Raw genomic sequence first — 15,614 nt, 5'->3', positions numbered from 1 at the left:
ATTTTTTGGGGGGTGAACTATCCCGTTAATGCATCCATGCATTCCTCATCATGTGTCGTATGTTGCCCGTCCCCACAGCATACGTCTGTATGTGGATGACATGCTGGAGAAGTCCAAGGACGGAGGCAGGGCTGGAGGCACTGCACGCAACCGGCCGCCCGCGGAAGGAGTGGTCTTTCTGGGTGGGAGTTCAGACGCCGTCACCAGCAACCTCACTGGCTGCATCAGCAACCTCTTCATCAAGAGGTAATGCTGGAGAGAAGGATGATTATTTGGAATTTATCAGTTTAATCACTCCATAGTTTGTAGTTGCACAGGTGCTTTCTTTTTCTATTTACAATAGCTATAGATATAGCTATTTTATCAATAGCAGATCAACAAGCTCACAATGCATTGTGTTGCAATGCGTTGTGAGCTTGTAGATCTGGTGAATGTTCCACCCAGAATAGGGATGCTGGGGTTTAAGTGGTTAAACGTCAAGTATACAATTATTTTCAATCTGTCCCATAATGGAAACATATATTCTTTCAAGTTTTCCTCGGGGCATACTGTATCTCAGGGCGAAAGATTGACATAGGTATTTCTGTACCGTACTATGGATATATACATGGATAGCTAGATAGATAGAAACTATCTATTTCTTACACCTCTATGTATGTTGGTGGTCCAGAGCTGCAGATGCTCCTCAGGAAGTGTGGAACCTGCTGAAATTCAAAACGAACGTCAACGTTCCTCTGGACTGTCCTGCTGCCAATAAACCTCAGCAGATCCAGGCCTCAGCTCCCAAACAAAAGAATAACAAGGTATGTTAGAACACACAACACCACTGTCTTTACAAGGTATTTTAGAACACACAACACCACTGTCTTTACATGACAAGGTATGTTAGAACACACAACACCACTGTCTTTACATGATAAATCATTTAACACACATGCACACATGCACGCATGCGCACACACACACACACACACACACACACACACACACACACACACACGCCACCTGCTATTTATCGCCACAAGAACCCTAAAACTAAAATACCACACCATCTCATACATTCTCTCTCTCTCTCTCTCTCTCTCTGTCTCTCTCTCTCTCCCCCTACCATCCTTACAGGGAAAGCACAAAAAGACACCTGGTTCCCGTAGTCGTAATACCAGGGCGTCGTGCCAGGGGGAACTGTCTGCACAGGAGAGTGGAGCCTCACATTTCAGTGGATCTACAAACACTTACCAGAGATATGACACACTGCCCAGTGTATTCAGCACCATGTGAGTACCAGTGGAATACAGAAACACCTGAGCACGACCACATAATGCTTACTACTCGCTTATTAATGCAGATATATTACTAGGTCTGCCTTTGAGAACATACAACAGCACGATGAATATACAATATAGCAAATATCAAGTAATTATATTAGTTCATTATAGGTTTAATACGTTTTTTGTTTAACTGAAGAAAAGAAAATCATGACCTAGAAAGCATTCCCAGACAAACCTCTCCTACATAGAGGGTTGGATGGACAAGTCATCAAGGGGCAAACACTGAGCATTCTCTCTCTCTCTCTCTCTCTCTCTCTCTCTCTCTCTCTCTCTCTCTCTAGGCCTCATATCTCCATGTCTTTGAGGATCAACTCCTCGGACGGTCTGGTGTTGCACGTCGGCCACCCCAGGGACGGAGCCACGATGTCACTGATCGTGTCAGAGGGTCACCTGCTGCTATTGGTGAACGGAGGGAAGAGGAAGGTCAGCCTGCGCAGCCGCATGATGTACAACGACGACCTGTGGCACACGGTGAGCGAGGCCAGGGGTCATGTGGTCAGGGTGACATGACGGTTTGTCTATCGCAGAGTTTGTAATAATTTATATTTAACACATTCAGCAATCAGCCAAGATCACTTTTCACTTCATTGCTTTTATCCAGAGAGCAACTGAAACTAAATGAGCAAGTTAACCACTTTATAAAAACCTTTTACAAGCTCTCAGCCCGTTGCGGTGCATACAGAATAGGGTTCATGTGGTTAAGGTTCGATCAACTGCAGGCTACCAGTCCATTGAACCAGTTTAGACTTTGTTGCATAACACCCCATCTCCTCTGCAATGTGTTGTGCTCTTTTCTCAGATAATATTGCCTGATTCTGGCTAAAATACCTAGATCTAGATACATCTGGGGTGTGCGTGCGGGTGTGTGCATTCGTGTGTGTGTCTAACTATTGATCGTCTCTCTCCTTCAGGTGTTTGTGAAGCGTGAGGGAGACAAGATCAGTCTGATAGTGGATGGGATCAACAGCCTGTCTAAGAGGGCACCGGGAGGAGACAAGATGCGTCTCTCTGCACCACTGTATGTGGGAGGAGTGCCACACACACTCATGGTAATATTTCAGAATTTTCACCTGTTTTGAAAGGGGGGTACTTAGTGGCAATCATACTTTTTGTGTGATTTTTTTGCTTCTTTTTTAATGTTCCAAAGCAGCACGAAACACAGTAAGAATATATGATGATAATTTAACTCAGAGTGTACAAATGTAACCAAATTGCACACTCTCTGAGTTACAAAGGGATACATTAACACTGGATTGTACTGTGTAGAATCAAACCTAGAATTGTACCTCACCACAGAATATATACTGTATATACACTATACTACAGGCTTATGGGCACATATTCCACTTGCATAGGCCCAGAATCTTGTGTACTGGATTCAAATATTTTTCTGTCTGTTGTCCCTCCAGAGCCCAGGGTCTGGTGGGTTCGTCGGTTGTGTCAGAGACCTTGATCTGAATGAAGCCCCTGCAGGAAGCCCCTCCCACAGCCAGGGGGCAGTGCCGTGCTTCCAGAACCCTCTGCAGCCAGGAGCCTACTTCTCCAGTCAGGGGGGACACATCGCTATCGGTATACACATCATTGTCAACTCTGTGATAGCTGTCCAGTGTCCTGCTCTCTTCTATATACACATCTTTGTACCATAGCTTTCTTCTGCAAATGTTCTGGATGTAAACTGTAACATTCTCAACTTGTGGGCTGGGGCCCACTGGTTGGCCAAATAAGGTTAGGTTAAATGGGTTAAACTAACCTCGCCTCACCGGGCTTTCCACCACCTCGGAGGAGAGCCTGGTCTCTGTTTCAAAAGTCTGTATGATCCTGTCGGGAGCGGATGATATCGTTACGTCATGTTGTAGTATTGTTTTGTAGGCGACAGGCAGGAACAACAGGCGGCAACTTCCTTTTCCCTCAAACAATAAAAGCTTTCGTAGCCTGTAGCTTTTATTGAGAAAAATCGGTTTGAGGGAAAAGGAAGTTGCCGCCTGTTGTTCCTGCCTGTCGACTATCATCCGCTCCCGACAGGATCAAATACCTAAATGAAATGGTGCCCAGGCTAGGGTTAAACTAGCCTTCTTTGTGATACTGATCAAAAGCAACTAAAAGTATTAGTACATTAGTTCCATAGGATGGAACACAATCGCTTGTTTCATCATTAAAATAAATGTGGCCCACCCATGTGACCACTTAACACGACAGCCATGTGCCGTGGTTATTAGCGAGCTGCCGTGGTTATTAGCGAGCTAATGACGCATCATGTAGATTCGCTATTTTTATAACGGAAAATAATATTAAGCATAAGTGTTCTCTCCCAATCCCGCCTCACTCCAGATGAGTCCTTGGTTCTCGGCCGGGATATCGAGATCAATTTAGAGATTCGGCCCATCTCGGACTCCGGGCTCCTGCTGCATGCTGGGACATCATCTGACCACCACCTCACTGTAGTCCTCAACCAGGGACAGGTATGACCTTTAAAATTACCTTTAATGAATTGTCTTGATACAAGGGTAGTTATTGGACCATGGTCTTTACAGAGGACCATTTTAATTGAAGGTTGTGTCCAACAGTTATTAGTACTAGTTAGAATTAATCATTTGATTTCTAACCGTTCATATGTATTTTTTTTCCTTTTGCATAGTACTGTATATTTGTATGCCATTAAATTGAAAAGGGAGGACCCCAATGTAAACAAGTACTTTTCTGGGTTTATCCTCTTAGCAGACCTTGTATTGAACTGTGCTTTCCTCAAACTGTTAATATATTTCAATCATCAATCATCTCCTGAACTTAACATGAGTGTGTGTGTGTGTGTGTGTGTGTGTGTGTGTGTGTGTGTGTGTGTGTGTGTGTGTGTGTGTGTGTGTGTGTAGGTAATGGTGTCAGTGAACAGTGGTAGTGGTGAGTTCTCCACCTCCTTCACTCCTGAGGAGTCTCTGTGTAATGGACGCTGGCACACTGTTACTGGTGAGTTGTGGAGATGTGTTAGAATGTACCAACATCATGAAGGCAGGCAGCACTGCATGTAAACTATTAGAATGTACCGACATCATGAAGGCAGGCAGCACTGCATGTAAACTATTGCTCCATCAACAGACAATTAACCAAATTCAGTTTTAGTAACCGTGTAGTAGTGATGTATCATATTGTCATTTCTAATGTGCAACGGTGCAACCTCATCAAAATATTAATGCCTATCTATGTTCCTTGTCTGTATAGTGGTGAAAAAGAGCAACATTCTTCAGCTCCATGTCGACGCAGCCAGTGAACACAGCGTTGGCCCCAAACAGAGTCGCTCTGCTGGAGCCAAGGCCAAAGAGACTGTCTACCTGGGTGGAGTACCTGGTGAGTAAACATATATTTAAGCATAGTGCGTTGATTGTATATGAATGCATTCACACAAAATCAATATGAAGTTTGAACCCCTCTCTAATGTGCTGTTTCTCTGTTGTCCCACTAGATGGCGTAGTTGTTCCTGATCTGCCTGTTGGCCTGCCATCATTCCACGGGTGTGTCCGCAAAGCATCTCTCAACCAGAGACCTGTCATGCTGTCCAAACCACTGACTGTCCACGGTGCTGTAGGGACACAAGGCTGTCCCAGCATGTAACATTTTATTCAGCAGCACAAGCAGGACTGTCCACACAAGTGAAACACTGATGCATATTGCATAATGCGGTGTACACAGACAGACATGACATAGAAAACATGCAGTCACACACAAACATGCACTGATGTACTGCCATTTAAACACACATAGATATTTGACACAAAGACAATGTCGCACATGCTGTGCTACAGTGCCACACTTAAAAGACTCACAGGTACCCATCAAAATATCATATTCAACGTGCCCTGTACCCCAGCGTTTCCCAAACTTTATCATGCCAAGGAGAGCATCTGGCTGTTTCCCCCAATGCAAAGTGGCTTTAAACAACAGACAATAGCTGATCTACAAGCTCATAATGCATCGCATCATGACACATTGTGAGCTTGTAGATTGATTTTGGTCTTTTTTAAATGTAAAGAAAAGTGTCCCCCTGTGCTCTACCCTACGAATGATAGTTGTTCTTACACTGTCCACAGAGACATACACAACAACTCTTGTCCTCACAGTCCCTTCCAACTCCAACTCTGTGTAAAGAAATCCATGGTGGTGGGTGTCTTATGTTGCTGTAGCTAATTTAAGAAATATGTATATTTATTTTCTATATTGCAGAAACAAATGTATATTTTTTATTTTCCTGTCTGTCTTCACAATAGGTTTCGTTTGTGGTAAACAATGATAAAGTTGCGTGACGATCTTGAGAACTTCTACTGAGTCGGTACACTGTGAAAAGCGTGAATGTGGACCTCTCTTTAATACAACAGGTGTGTGAGTTATTACAATTGAGGCATTTAGCAGAACCACTTACAGAGTGCAAGATCAGATTAAATGGCATGAATCCTATACAAAGGTAAATAAGAAAAACATTATTGTTGTGAGTAGGTACATTAATTGGTGTTATCAGTTGGGCAACTCTCAACACAAAAGTCAAGTTAAAAACAAAATGACACATTGGCTTTAAAAGTCAATTTGGTCATAATTCTTCACAAACATTGCAACAACATATAGAATTTAGGGAATGCATGTTATGCATTCCCTAAATTCTTCAACTTGATTCCGTTTGTTAGACAGACAGATGGATCACCAGCATCCTGCAAAAACAAACCTAATATCTCCACATAAAAAGTACGCTCCACCACCGTTTCCTGAAATGGAATGGAATGTATTATCAATGAAGAATTCTAGTATTTTTCAATACTCTGATTTTGTGGAGATACTAGGCTTTTTTGTGTTTTTGAGTAGTTTTGAGTGTCTGTGACACAAACTGGTAATGCCTAATTTTAAGGTTAGCCTTCTCATAATCTCTAAAAACATGCTTTTTATCTACAAAGTCCGGCCCCTTTACTGTCACAGACCCACCTAGTTTCCAAACAAGATCTGAACACACTATGAAATTATATAGAATTGCACATTTTATATATTTTGGTATAATGGATGTATATATGAGGGGTTTTAAATCCCAAACAATAGTTGTATCACAATAAACTGTTATATAAACAGATGTAAAGCCCTTAAGAGCTTTTCTTTGTGTTGGTTTACCAATAGCAAGGATGCTGAGACAAAAACATGGTGGGAAAGCAGTTTTGCTGATTAAAACAAGAAACTCAAACCCCTTCTTCTGGTTTGTTTGTTTTAATCCGTTTTAGCCCTCCTAAAATATTTGTTCCTTTACTTGTATCCCCTTTCAGAGGTAAGGGAGGATTGTAGTAATGGAGGTGTAAATGACTTGTTTGACTAAAAGTTGAGTTATGTGAAATGAGTACATCTATATCCACAAATGATTAGCCTATGGCACATTTTAAACATGATTTTTTGTTGACCCATGGAAATGTATCACATTACAACAGTCTCATGTCTGTATCAGGGATCACAGGGTCCAGGGTGAAGCCTGTATTAAAGAACATGTTCACTTAAAGCTGCAATCCATAACATTGTCCCCCACGCAAGCGCTGATACTACAATAGAGCTCGAATACCATGTCAGGCTCTCAAAAGTATCTAAATGTAGCAGGTGGACCACCTCCAGCGATAAGTTGTGTTAGTTATGTATACTGCATTTTCTACCATACAGATTGGTTATAATAACTTTAGGGGATGGATTGGAGCCTCAATATTTCACAGTAAAAACAAATAAGCTGTCCTGTCCCCACACCCTGTGTTGCAAGCTGTCCAACTCTCCCCCAACCCCTTTGTGTTGTAAAGTGTATTTTAAATAAAGATCTTTCATATAATTTGTCTGATGGTTATTATAAACATGAAAATTGCTTCACACATGCATCACCCCTTTCTGCACTGACACTTAGTCTTCTGGGCTTTATTAAGACAAGAGCAATGTGTTATCGTACATTAAAAATGAAATAAATAAAATATTATTTTGTTTGCAAATGTTTTTAATCAAGATTAAATCACTCAAAAAAAAGGCAGAGAAAGTGCCCCGTATTAGCAATTCTGTCTTTTCAGACTAAAGCAGTCTGTATTGTAGTATGACAAAGATCACAAAATGTTAAGTAAAACGGCAAGAAAACACCTAAAGAAACTAAGGCTCAAACCCATGTTAGACCCTCTCAGATTCCTCAAAGTACTCTCCTTGGCACTTATATTTTGAAGGCAAGATGAAAAACAAAGATTTTATTTAATTTAAATCAAATAAATGCCTTTTCTTTAGGCAGCCACATGTTGGTTGTGGGTTTTTATCCGTGTACTATCAGCAGGCTATTTGCAGTGTTGGCTGTCCTAAGAACGAAATGGGCAACAACATGGCTGGGTGGCATACACTTGCAGCCTAAGCATCTTATAGAGTTTGGTAGCAAGTAGCAACATGGCATCCATTAGTGAAATCTGGTCAAACTTAATATACAGAGGGCAATACTCTCTACAGCAAAGGCAGGAGCAAAGAGAAGGTTAAGGAGAGAGAAGAGAAAGCAGTGAGAGAGCCTATTGAGACAAGAGGGGTCAGTTCTAATCCAGACTCATGTCCTCATCATCCTTCTCCTTAGAAGCTCCTCCCTTACTGTTCTCCATGGCTTTGGCAAATGCCTCCACATCTGATAAAGATGGAGAGAGGAACAGGAGTTAATCAGTGTTAAAGCCATTTTAGTTTTAATTTGCCCCCGCAGGTTGGGCTATGGAGTAGATATCTCGGTCTTACCTCCTTTGTTAGCAGCCTCCACGGCCTCTGGCGGAAGACCAAACTGATTCATCAGAGGACCCAACTGGCCTGAAGCCAATGCGCTGCTGAACATACTCATGGACTGATGGAGGGAGAAGGGACAAGTTATTTAGGACATTAGTGGTAATTATGGAGACTTGAAAGTTGAAACTTGTAAAGCATGTTGTAATACAGTGCTTGGTGCCATGTGTGTGTGGTGTGTGTGTCCTGTGGTGTGAGTTACCTGTTGGAACTGTGGTGAGGACAGTGTGTTGTGTATCTCTTCAGGGTTCTGTGGTAGAGACTCTCCTGATGGAAGGAACGGCAGCAGTCTCTGTTGCACCTCAGCATTACACAGAATAGGAGCCATCATCTCTGGAGTACACACACTGGACAGGTCCACTGGAACACACACACACGTTCAGTTATTTGAGATTAAATAAAGATTACATAAAGAAGTCCTCATTCCATTGGCTTCCTTCTGAGCCGGCCTTCCGCCTATTTCCTTCACTATCTCCCCTCCCCCCTCTCATGTCCTCTGAGCAGTAGCAGAGATGACCAACACATCCATGAATACAGTCTCATCTTATTCCATTCCTTCCACCACCCTCCTTTCTTTCTCCCTGGCTCTCACCTCCTGAGTGAGCAGTCTCTGCTACACCAGCAGCAGCAGCTGCAACAGCAGGTACGTTCATGGTGGCCAATATGCTCTGCAGGTCACTGAGCTGGATAGGCTGGTTGGGGGTAGGGCTTCCCACAGAAGCAGGGGTCAGAGGAGTCTGGGCAGAGGCTGGCAAGAAAAAAAAATACAGATTAATTTCACTTCATCTAAGAGGGTAATGTCAAACTTTATGCATGGTTGAATGGTGCTTCCGTCCCCATACCAGGTGTAGAGGGAGCGACTGCAGTGGGGGAGGTGGTAGAGGCAGCAGAAGCAGCAGGGGTCACTGGGGTGGTGGGGGCCGGGGTGGTGCTCAGCCGGGGAGCTCCACCTGAGGACGGAGTGACTGCGGCTGACTGACTGCGAGAGCTAGAGGAGATAAGACAAGGGATATGGGGCGGGGTATAGTTTACACTCATAATGTCAGTGTGTGTGTGTAATAGTCTAGGAAAGAATAGTACATTGCATTGCCATGGTCCCAATCTCTCTACAAGATCAAGACACGTTTCTGTTGAGCAGCCAGCCGCTGAACATGGCTTCTGTCTGATATACGTAGAGCTGTGATATAGATGTGATATGTGATATATTGTGTGTAGAGCTGCGTGTGTGTGTACCTGGATGAGGAGCTGCTGGTAGCTGGTCCTCCGCTACCCAGCAGACTAGCCAGGCCTGGCCCTGCTAGAGCGCCGAGACCTCCTGAATAGACACGTTCGTAAACATCAGATCGACAAAAGGTTCATAGTACTTAATAAAACATGCTGGACAAGCCTACATGTTAACTGTAATGTCATGCACAATAGGCCTATCTCACAGAATTTCCCCGCCCCCTTAATACACCCCCTTTCTGCGTTAGTGGTGATAGCGTGACGTCACTCCATAGACACTACATGTTAACAGAGGTAATTTAAGAAGTCTACAACTTTTGTTTTCTCAAGGTAAGGTTCGAGCTGATTTACCATCTTGTTTGCTTCATAATAATATTGGTCTGTCACATTTTTACATTAGGAAATGTACTTCGATTCTCCAGAGAAAAAAAACGTGTAAATGCTAATGTTAAATGACACCACTATCTACCGGAAGGGGGCGTGGAAAGGGGGCTGTGAGATAGGCCTATTGAGTGAAATCACATTTTCTCCATCTTGTTGCCGTTTGTTTGCAGTTTATTTCTGTATGCAGTGCACACAGGCAGCTACTCACCCAATCCACCTAGTCCTGACGGTCCAATCAGCTGCATTAGCTGATTGTGGCTCATATTTCCCAGCAGGCTTTGCAGGCCCCCCTCCCCGCCGAGGGCAGAGAGTTCATGAGCGCCGCTGCCCCCGCTCCCTGGAGCCCCTGGTATGGGAGGGTTGTTGAGGTATTCATTCACCTTACGACAGTGCTCCTCGTCCTTGTCCGTTTTGGGCTCCTGGTTCATAGAAACACGGATGGATTGTTCACATACTACATTTTGAGACAATGAAATCGACACGTCGCAAACAACCGACGAGAAGCGCTAGATTCTAACTTTCCATTTGCCTCGTCTTACCTGCATCCAGAAGAAGAGTCTTTTGGAGCCAGCTTTGAACTTCAGAACATAGACCCGTCCTGTAGTGCACTGGTTCACCCTCTTAAACTCACAGTCGTCAGGGAAGATTATCAGATCCTGGACAACACAAGTCGGGACAACTAATTATTTAAATGAAACGGTTTCCAATGTCCATGGACTACAACACAATGTATGATCTTTCAAAGAATATACAGTAACAATAATGCAAAAAGGTGTGTACGATAAGCTGCAATATACACACTATAGCTTTTTGTACGATTTGTGTTTAAAGCCCTTTTTTGTGTATACCAAATAGCATATAAACACAACTAAGCGTTTGTGTGTATTTCCTTAAACATGTCAGTACTCACATCATCCACATTGCCAGTGGTCCTGTCCTTCCAGCAGAAGTGAATGAGGGAGTCGTCCGACTGCTGGATGTAGACGGTGCCCTTGCGTTTGTCGGGGTTCACCGTGCTCCCTTTCAGGGTCATTTTACCAGCACGGAACTCTACCAGATACTTACTGGAGGTTCCCCTGGACCCCGACACCAAGCTAGGGAAGAGAGCGCCTGACGACATCGTTGAATCTCAGCACTGACAGGGAGGGACGAACACTACCAGGACAGACAGAGGGAAAGATCTTGTTTATACAAAACAAACTGGCGGAAAGTGTTTTTTTTTTTTTATTATTTTTTACTATACTGAAGTATTTCCCATTTCAATACTTTTATACTCCACTACTAGAAATTATATTTTGGTATTTGTTTAGACCAATGTATATAATATATATTTTTGTATATAGAACAATAATCACAGCAGTGACAGCACCGTTGGAAAACATAAGACACAGACCAAAAGGCAAAACAATGTCAGTATGATAGCAAAACAAGGCCCAGCTGTAATGAACTTTAAACAGTAGCGACATTGCTGAGTAGTTGCAGGCTAACCAGTTAAAACACAATGCTCTACAGTCCGTAGATTGATAAGCTAACGTTAGCCCATGACTTGGCTAAACTGACAACTAACAAAGGACGAAACTCGTTTACTTGATCACGCTGGAAAATAACAGCATCGTCGTTAAATAATTGTGTACATCGTGTACTTCAAGCTATTTTCTGTATAATTAAGCAGCAGGTTTATTTGGAGCAAATACCTGAAGTTTTGGTTGCGAAGTGACAAAGTTCTCTCGACGCTGGCTGAAAAAGTAAGCAGCTAAATACTAGAAGTAACTTCCGCGTTGCAAATCCTTCTTCGTTGGTTATTTATTTTTCGGGTCTCAATCTTTCCCAGAGCTTTCGCCCAGGTGGGCGTGGTTTTGAGGAACCTAAAAGCAAGAAGCTGAATTTTGAAGCTTGGAATTAACTGTACATAGATATATTATATATAAAGATATATATCTATATACACCTATGGGAACTAATAGCTTTTTTTCTCCTGAAAACGTATCTTTGACACAGCTTCTAAAAGCTGGGTTCTGGTTAGCTTGAGTTACGACATTGAGGGGGCAGAAAACAGCCTGGTCGTTCATGTACTCATTCCATAAACTTCCGATAGGGGAGAAGAACCTGGCCCTATGAAGTGAAGTAGTGAACGCCGACGGAGTTGTCGTAACTCTGTCTTACTCTATGGATCTAACCGTACTTGAATTCAATTATATATTTTTTTAAATTAAGGCAGCAGCGCCTTTATCCAAAGCGCTTTACATAGATTGTGCAGTCATTCACACACACATAGATTTTGCAGTCATTCACACACACACACACACACACACACACACACACACACACGAACGGGCACCATCCGGCCACTCTACCCTGAGCCACCCCCGCCCATAATATTAGATTTGGCTAGAACATAGCATATTTATGGAAATAAAAGTTTCTATGAGCAACACGTTGTCGAAGCGTGAAAACTGGTTGTGTTCCGTAGTTGCGAGCCACGGAGCCAGTTCTCAAGGTTCTCTCCCAGAGGAAAAGGAGAGGACTACAGTCACCTCCCCCCCGGTTCTCACTCTGCTCTGTCCATCCATAGCCCCAGAGCCTAACCCTAATGCTCTTTGCTCCGTTAGAGCTATGGACCAGAGCTAAGCAGCCATAGATATATCTATGTAAGCAGCAGCCAGCCTGGCTGTGCTGTTAAGTTAGTCTGAACCAGAGCCATATTTCTAAGGCTCTGGTCTGAACCATATACGGCGTGAACGCTGTCGCTGACCGTGGACTAAAACTAAACACATGCTAAACAATATCGTTTAAACCGGTTGTTTTTTCCCGTGTCGGACCCCTGCCTTTTCTTTTGCTTTTATTCCTGACTTATTTTACAAACAGAAACAACCCTGGCTCAGCGCCTGATATGCTGCTGCATGTTGCCACTGTGCACGCACAAGCCTGCTCTGTAGGCCTAGTCTGCACAGATAAAAATCAGACCAGACCAGACCAGTCTGAAGCGAGTGGTGCAACAGCACCCCCTATTGGTACTCTAAACGTAGTCAGTTAGTCACATAGGTTAGGTCCGGACATGGAATGGTTCTGGTTGCACCACTCAAAAACACAAACATCAGTTGGGTTTAGCCATAGTTAATTTAGCGGTCAGATAGACTCTTTCCTCCGAGGTGGAGGTGAGGGGTGAGGGGTGAGGGGGAGGGGGGGGGGGGGGGGGGTACTCTAGCCTGGCTTGGCTTGGCAGCGGGTGGAGGAATTCTGGGGAAGAATCTTCACTTGAATCCTCGCTACGGCTATGAGGCTGACCAAGCCAGGCTAGGAATACTCCATCAGGAGAGGGTGTTTACGGTAGTTAAGTTTACGTCACGTCTACCAAAACAGATACCATAACACGTTGCTAGTAGCTAAAAAACATAAAAGAAAAAGAAAGAAAACACATTGTTAGCTTGCTTGTAGATCTGTTATTTTGGGCAGAAGAACCCATTGGCCTGGGGTGGGGTCACATAAAGCCTTTTCCTCCGAGGTGGAAAGCCTGGTGAGGCGAGGTTACATAAAGCCTGGTGGATTCGGTCCTGAGCTTATATATATACTCTATGGTCCTGAGCCCGCTTACCGTTTCCGGTCACTTGCACACGGACGGAGACGACGGAGACGCACGCACGCCTGGGCCCAGACCGATCCCATCGTCTGTATGAGAAGAGAAGGTCGCGTTGTGATTGGGTAGAAGCTGAGTGTCCTGGTTGTGGGTTGGCGCTCTTTCGGCAGAGGGGAAGGAAGAAAAATCATTTTGAATTTGAGGAGGAAAAGAAAAATAATCGACTTGAATCGAGAAACACCAAGTTGTCCGCACACTTTAACGCTACGATTAAAAGGTATTCTTTAAATAACCAGAATTGTTAACTATCGTCAACTTCGTATGATTTCCCTGGTGGTGGAGTCCACCATATGGACTTTACTTAGCAGAGTTTGGGTGAGGTTCCAACTTCCAAATGGGGATAAGGTGAACTTAGTTACTGTGAAAACGTCGCAAATTTGAAGGGCTGCGCTTGTAATGGCGGCTGCCTCGTTGGGAGTGTATTTGGATATGCTCATAGTTTCAATTATTCCCTATATGTGTCCATACGACCATAACTCCATATGTCTAGAAATGACAACAATAAACTACTAAAAGTAGCCTTTAGCTAAAGAGAATGCAATTAATGTAGATCTTCATGTTGCACTGTGATGGTAGTTAAATGGGACCATGCAGTTACCAGTACAAATTCTGAAAAGATGCACTGTATTTGTTTCAATGTGATGCTTATGAGGTTAAAAGTGAATGATGGTACCTCATTAATGGAAGTTATTAGTTAATGAGGTATTTTGGTTATACTGAATTGCAAATGTGGAAATATGCTTTTGTACTTTAAGGGACAGCAGATCTTGCACACAACATTCCATACTCACCTCACATGTTTAACACTTCAGAGATCAAACTAGTGAGACAATATATACTCTAAGCATTGAACCCATCATTCAATAATAATAATAATATTGTTAATGTGGTGTGCATTGGTAAGTCACACCCTGTGTCCCTGGGTCTGTCTGTCTGAGCACGAAAATAGCGTTATAGCGTTTGTTCACCACCAAGTGTAACTGTTGCACAGCCTAACACAGACACACACAGGCCAGGGAGGAGGGCTTGTACAGTACAGTACAGTACAGTACAGTACAGTACAGTACAGTACAGTACAGTACCACTCACTTCAGACAGGTCTGATTTTTTTATAATGGGATGAATATGGAGTTGCAATACCCTCCATTGAAATTGTATTTGTCCTGGGCTCAGGCTGGGCATCCCATTCATCCAATTGCTTTTGCGATCTGCTTGTATTAAATTACGTTAAACTCACCAACATTGCAGCTCAAGCTTGAATTATCCTCTTTCAATCTGCCAAGCTTTTGTTTCATAAAAATCCACCGTAGACATGTTATGAGCTACATTCTGTCAAGTGATTCTTTTGCTAAGTGTTGGAGTTTGGAAGCACTCGTTTTTATTAACGGGTCGTGCTGCTGCCTCCTGCATTATGTGCAAATGCGAAACAGGTGGTACGCAGGGCCGTTCAGTGACTTAGTCGAGTGCTTCCAAACTCCAACACTTAGAAAACCTGTCTACAGTGGATTTTTATGAAACAAACGCTTGGCAAATTGAAAGAGGATAATTCAAGCTTTCCCTACAGCTGCAATGTTGGTGAGTTTAACGTCGTGTAATACAAGCAGATCGCAAAATGGGGAGTCAGAGGGTATTGCAACTCTAGATTCATCCCATTATAAAAAAAAATCTAGAGTTGCAAATTGCAGCTATGCAAAACCTAACCATGCTGGCCAGACTCAGTTTTAACATTTTATTATTTTCTTTCCTGCACAGCATCTCTGGAGGCTTAATATCAACAATGGACGGTCAATCAGATGTTGACAGGTAATATTAGCCATGCCTTGGCTTATGTGGATCACTCCCAATAATACATTATTCATGCCTTTCTCACTTCCCAAGTGTGATAAAGACAGACTGCCTTTCCCACTTTACCTTAGCCTCACCTGTTCAATTATGATTCTCACGTTTAGTTTACATATTCATAATTTTCTGTTCACCATACTACTCATTTCATGCTGCAGCATATTAATTCACCATTCCCATGTTATTACAATATATTATTCACCATAACCTTTTGTTACAGATCTATTACCTTTTCGTCACAGCCCACATTCAGCACCAAACACTGTTTATAATGCTAGCTACATTGGTATTCACATCTTGACCCAGTTCAATACATTTTAACATTCATGTCATATTTATTTAATTTCACAAACAACACAGATGCAATTGGTTGGTTGAAACATGACACCTTTATAATTAATCTCAACAGTTTA

General features: G+C 43.0%; 3 protein-coding genes across 3 annotated transcripts in view; 2 read left to right on the top strand and 1 right to left on the bottom strand.

Moving 5' to 3' along the window:
* lama5 (laminin, alpha 5) overlaps positions 1–7,194 on the top strand; it is a 32,775-nt gene extending 25,581 nt beyond the window's left edge. Inside the window, exons 43-52 of the mRNA XM_079529389.1 lie at positions 79–246; positions 671–803; positions 1,120–1,274; positions 1,610–1,799; positions 2,240–2,377; positions 2,738–2,897; positions 3,657–3,787; positions 4,196–4,289; positions 4,542–4,667; positions 4,783–7,194. Of these exons, the coding sequence (XP_079385515.1) occupies positions 79–246; positions 671–803; positions 1,120–1,274; positions 1,610–1,799; positions 2,240–2,377; positions 2,738–2,897; positions 3,657–3,787; positions 4,196–4,289; positions 4,542–4,667; positions 4,783–4,931 (1,444 nt within the window). The 3' untranslated portion in view covers positions 4,932–7,194. The remainder of the gene's footprint in view (positions 1–78; positions 247–670; positions 804–1,119; positions 1,275–1,609; positions 1,800–2,239; positions 2,378–2,737; positions 2,898–3,656; positions 3,788–4,195; positions 4,290–4,541; positions 4,668–4,782) is intronic.
* Positions 7,195–7,540: 346 nt separating this feature from the next.
* Positions 7,541–11,575, bottom strand: LOC306943220 (proteasomal ubiquitin receptor ADRM1-B-like). Its single transcript, XM_079529435.1, has 10 exons — positions 11,420–11,575; positions 10,636–10,880; positions 10,265–10,381; positions 9,934–10,144; positions 9,351–9,432; positions 8,960–9,105; positions 8,710–8,865; positions 8,320–8,477; positions 8,076–8,178; positions 7,541–7,971 (listed from the first exon to the last, which is right to left on the bottom strand). The coding sequence occupies exons 2-10, from the start codon at positions 10,843–10,845 to the stop codon at positions 7,886–7,888; spliced, it is 1,269 nt and encodes a 422-aa protein (XP_079385561.1). The 5' UTR covers positions 10,846–10,880; positions 11,420–11,575; the 3' UTR covers positions 7,541–7,885.
* A 1,870-nt stretch (positions 11,576–13,445) lies between these two features.
* The window catches only part of LOC306943196 (cohesin subunit SA-1-like), a 31,903-nt gene continuing 29,734 nt past the window's right edge, over positions 13,446–15,614 (top strand). The window contains exons 1-2 of the mRNA XM_079529399.1: positions 13,446–13,576; positions 15,112–15,162. Coding sequence (XP_079385525.1) covers positions 15,137–15,162 — 26 coding nt within the window. The 5' untranslated portion in view covers positions 13,446–13,576; positions 15,112–15,136. The remainder of the gene's footprint in view (positions 13,577–15,111; positions 15,163–15,614) is intronic.

This window comes from Electrona antarctica (assembly GCF_951216825.1).
Source record: "Electrona antarctica genome assembly, chromosome: 2".
Classification (NCBI taxonomy): domain Eukaryota; kingdom Metazoa; phylum Chordata; class Actinopteri; order Myctophiformes; family Myctophidae; genus Electrona; species Electrona antarctica.
The sequence above is the reverse complement of the archived record's forward strand: the minus strand, read 5'-3'. Positions and strand labels throughout refer to the sequence as shown.

Excerpts from the sequence above, each read along its gene's own strand:
- LOC306943220 (XM_079529435.1), bottom strand. The coding sequence starts at position 10,845 with ATGTCGTCAGGCGCTCTCTTCCCTAGCTTGGTGTCGGGGTCCAGGGGA. Across the intron at positions 8,478-8,709 it reads AGAGACTGCTCACTCAGGAG|TGGACCTGTCCAGTGTGTGT; the intron begins GTGAGAGCCAGG and ends TGTGTGTTCCAG. Across the intron at positions 7,972-8,075 it reads GGAGGCTGCTAACAAAGGAG|ATGTGGAGGCATTTGCCAAA; the intron begins GTAAGACCGAGA and ends CATCTTTATCAG.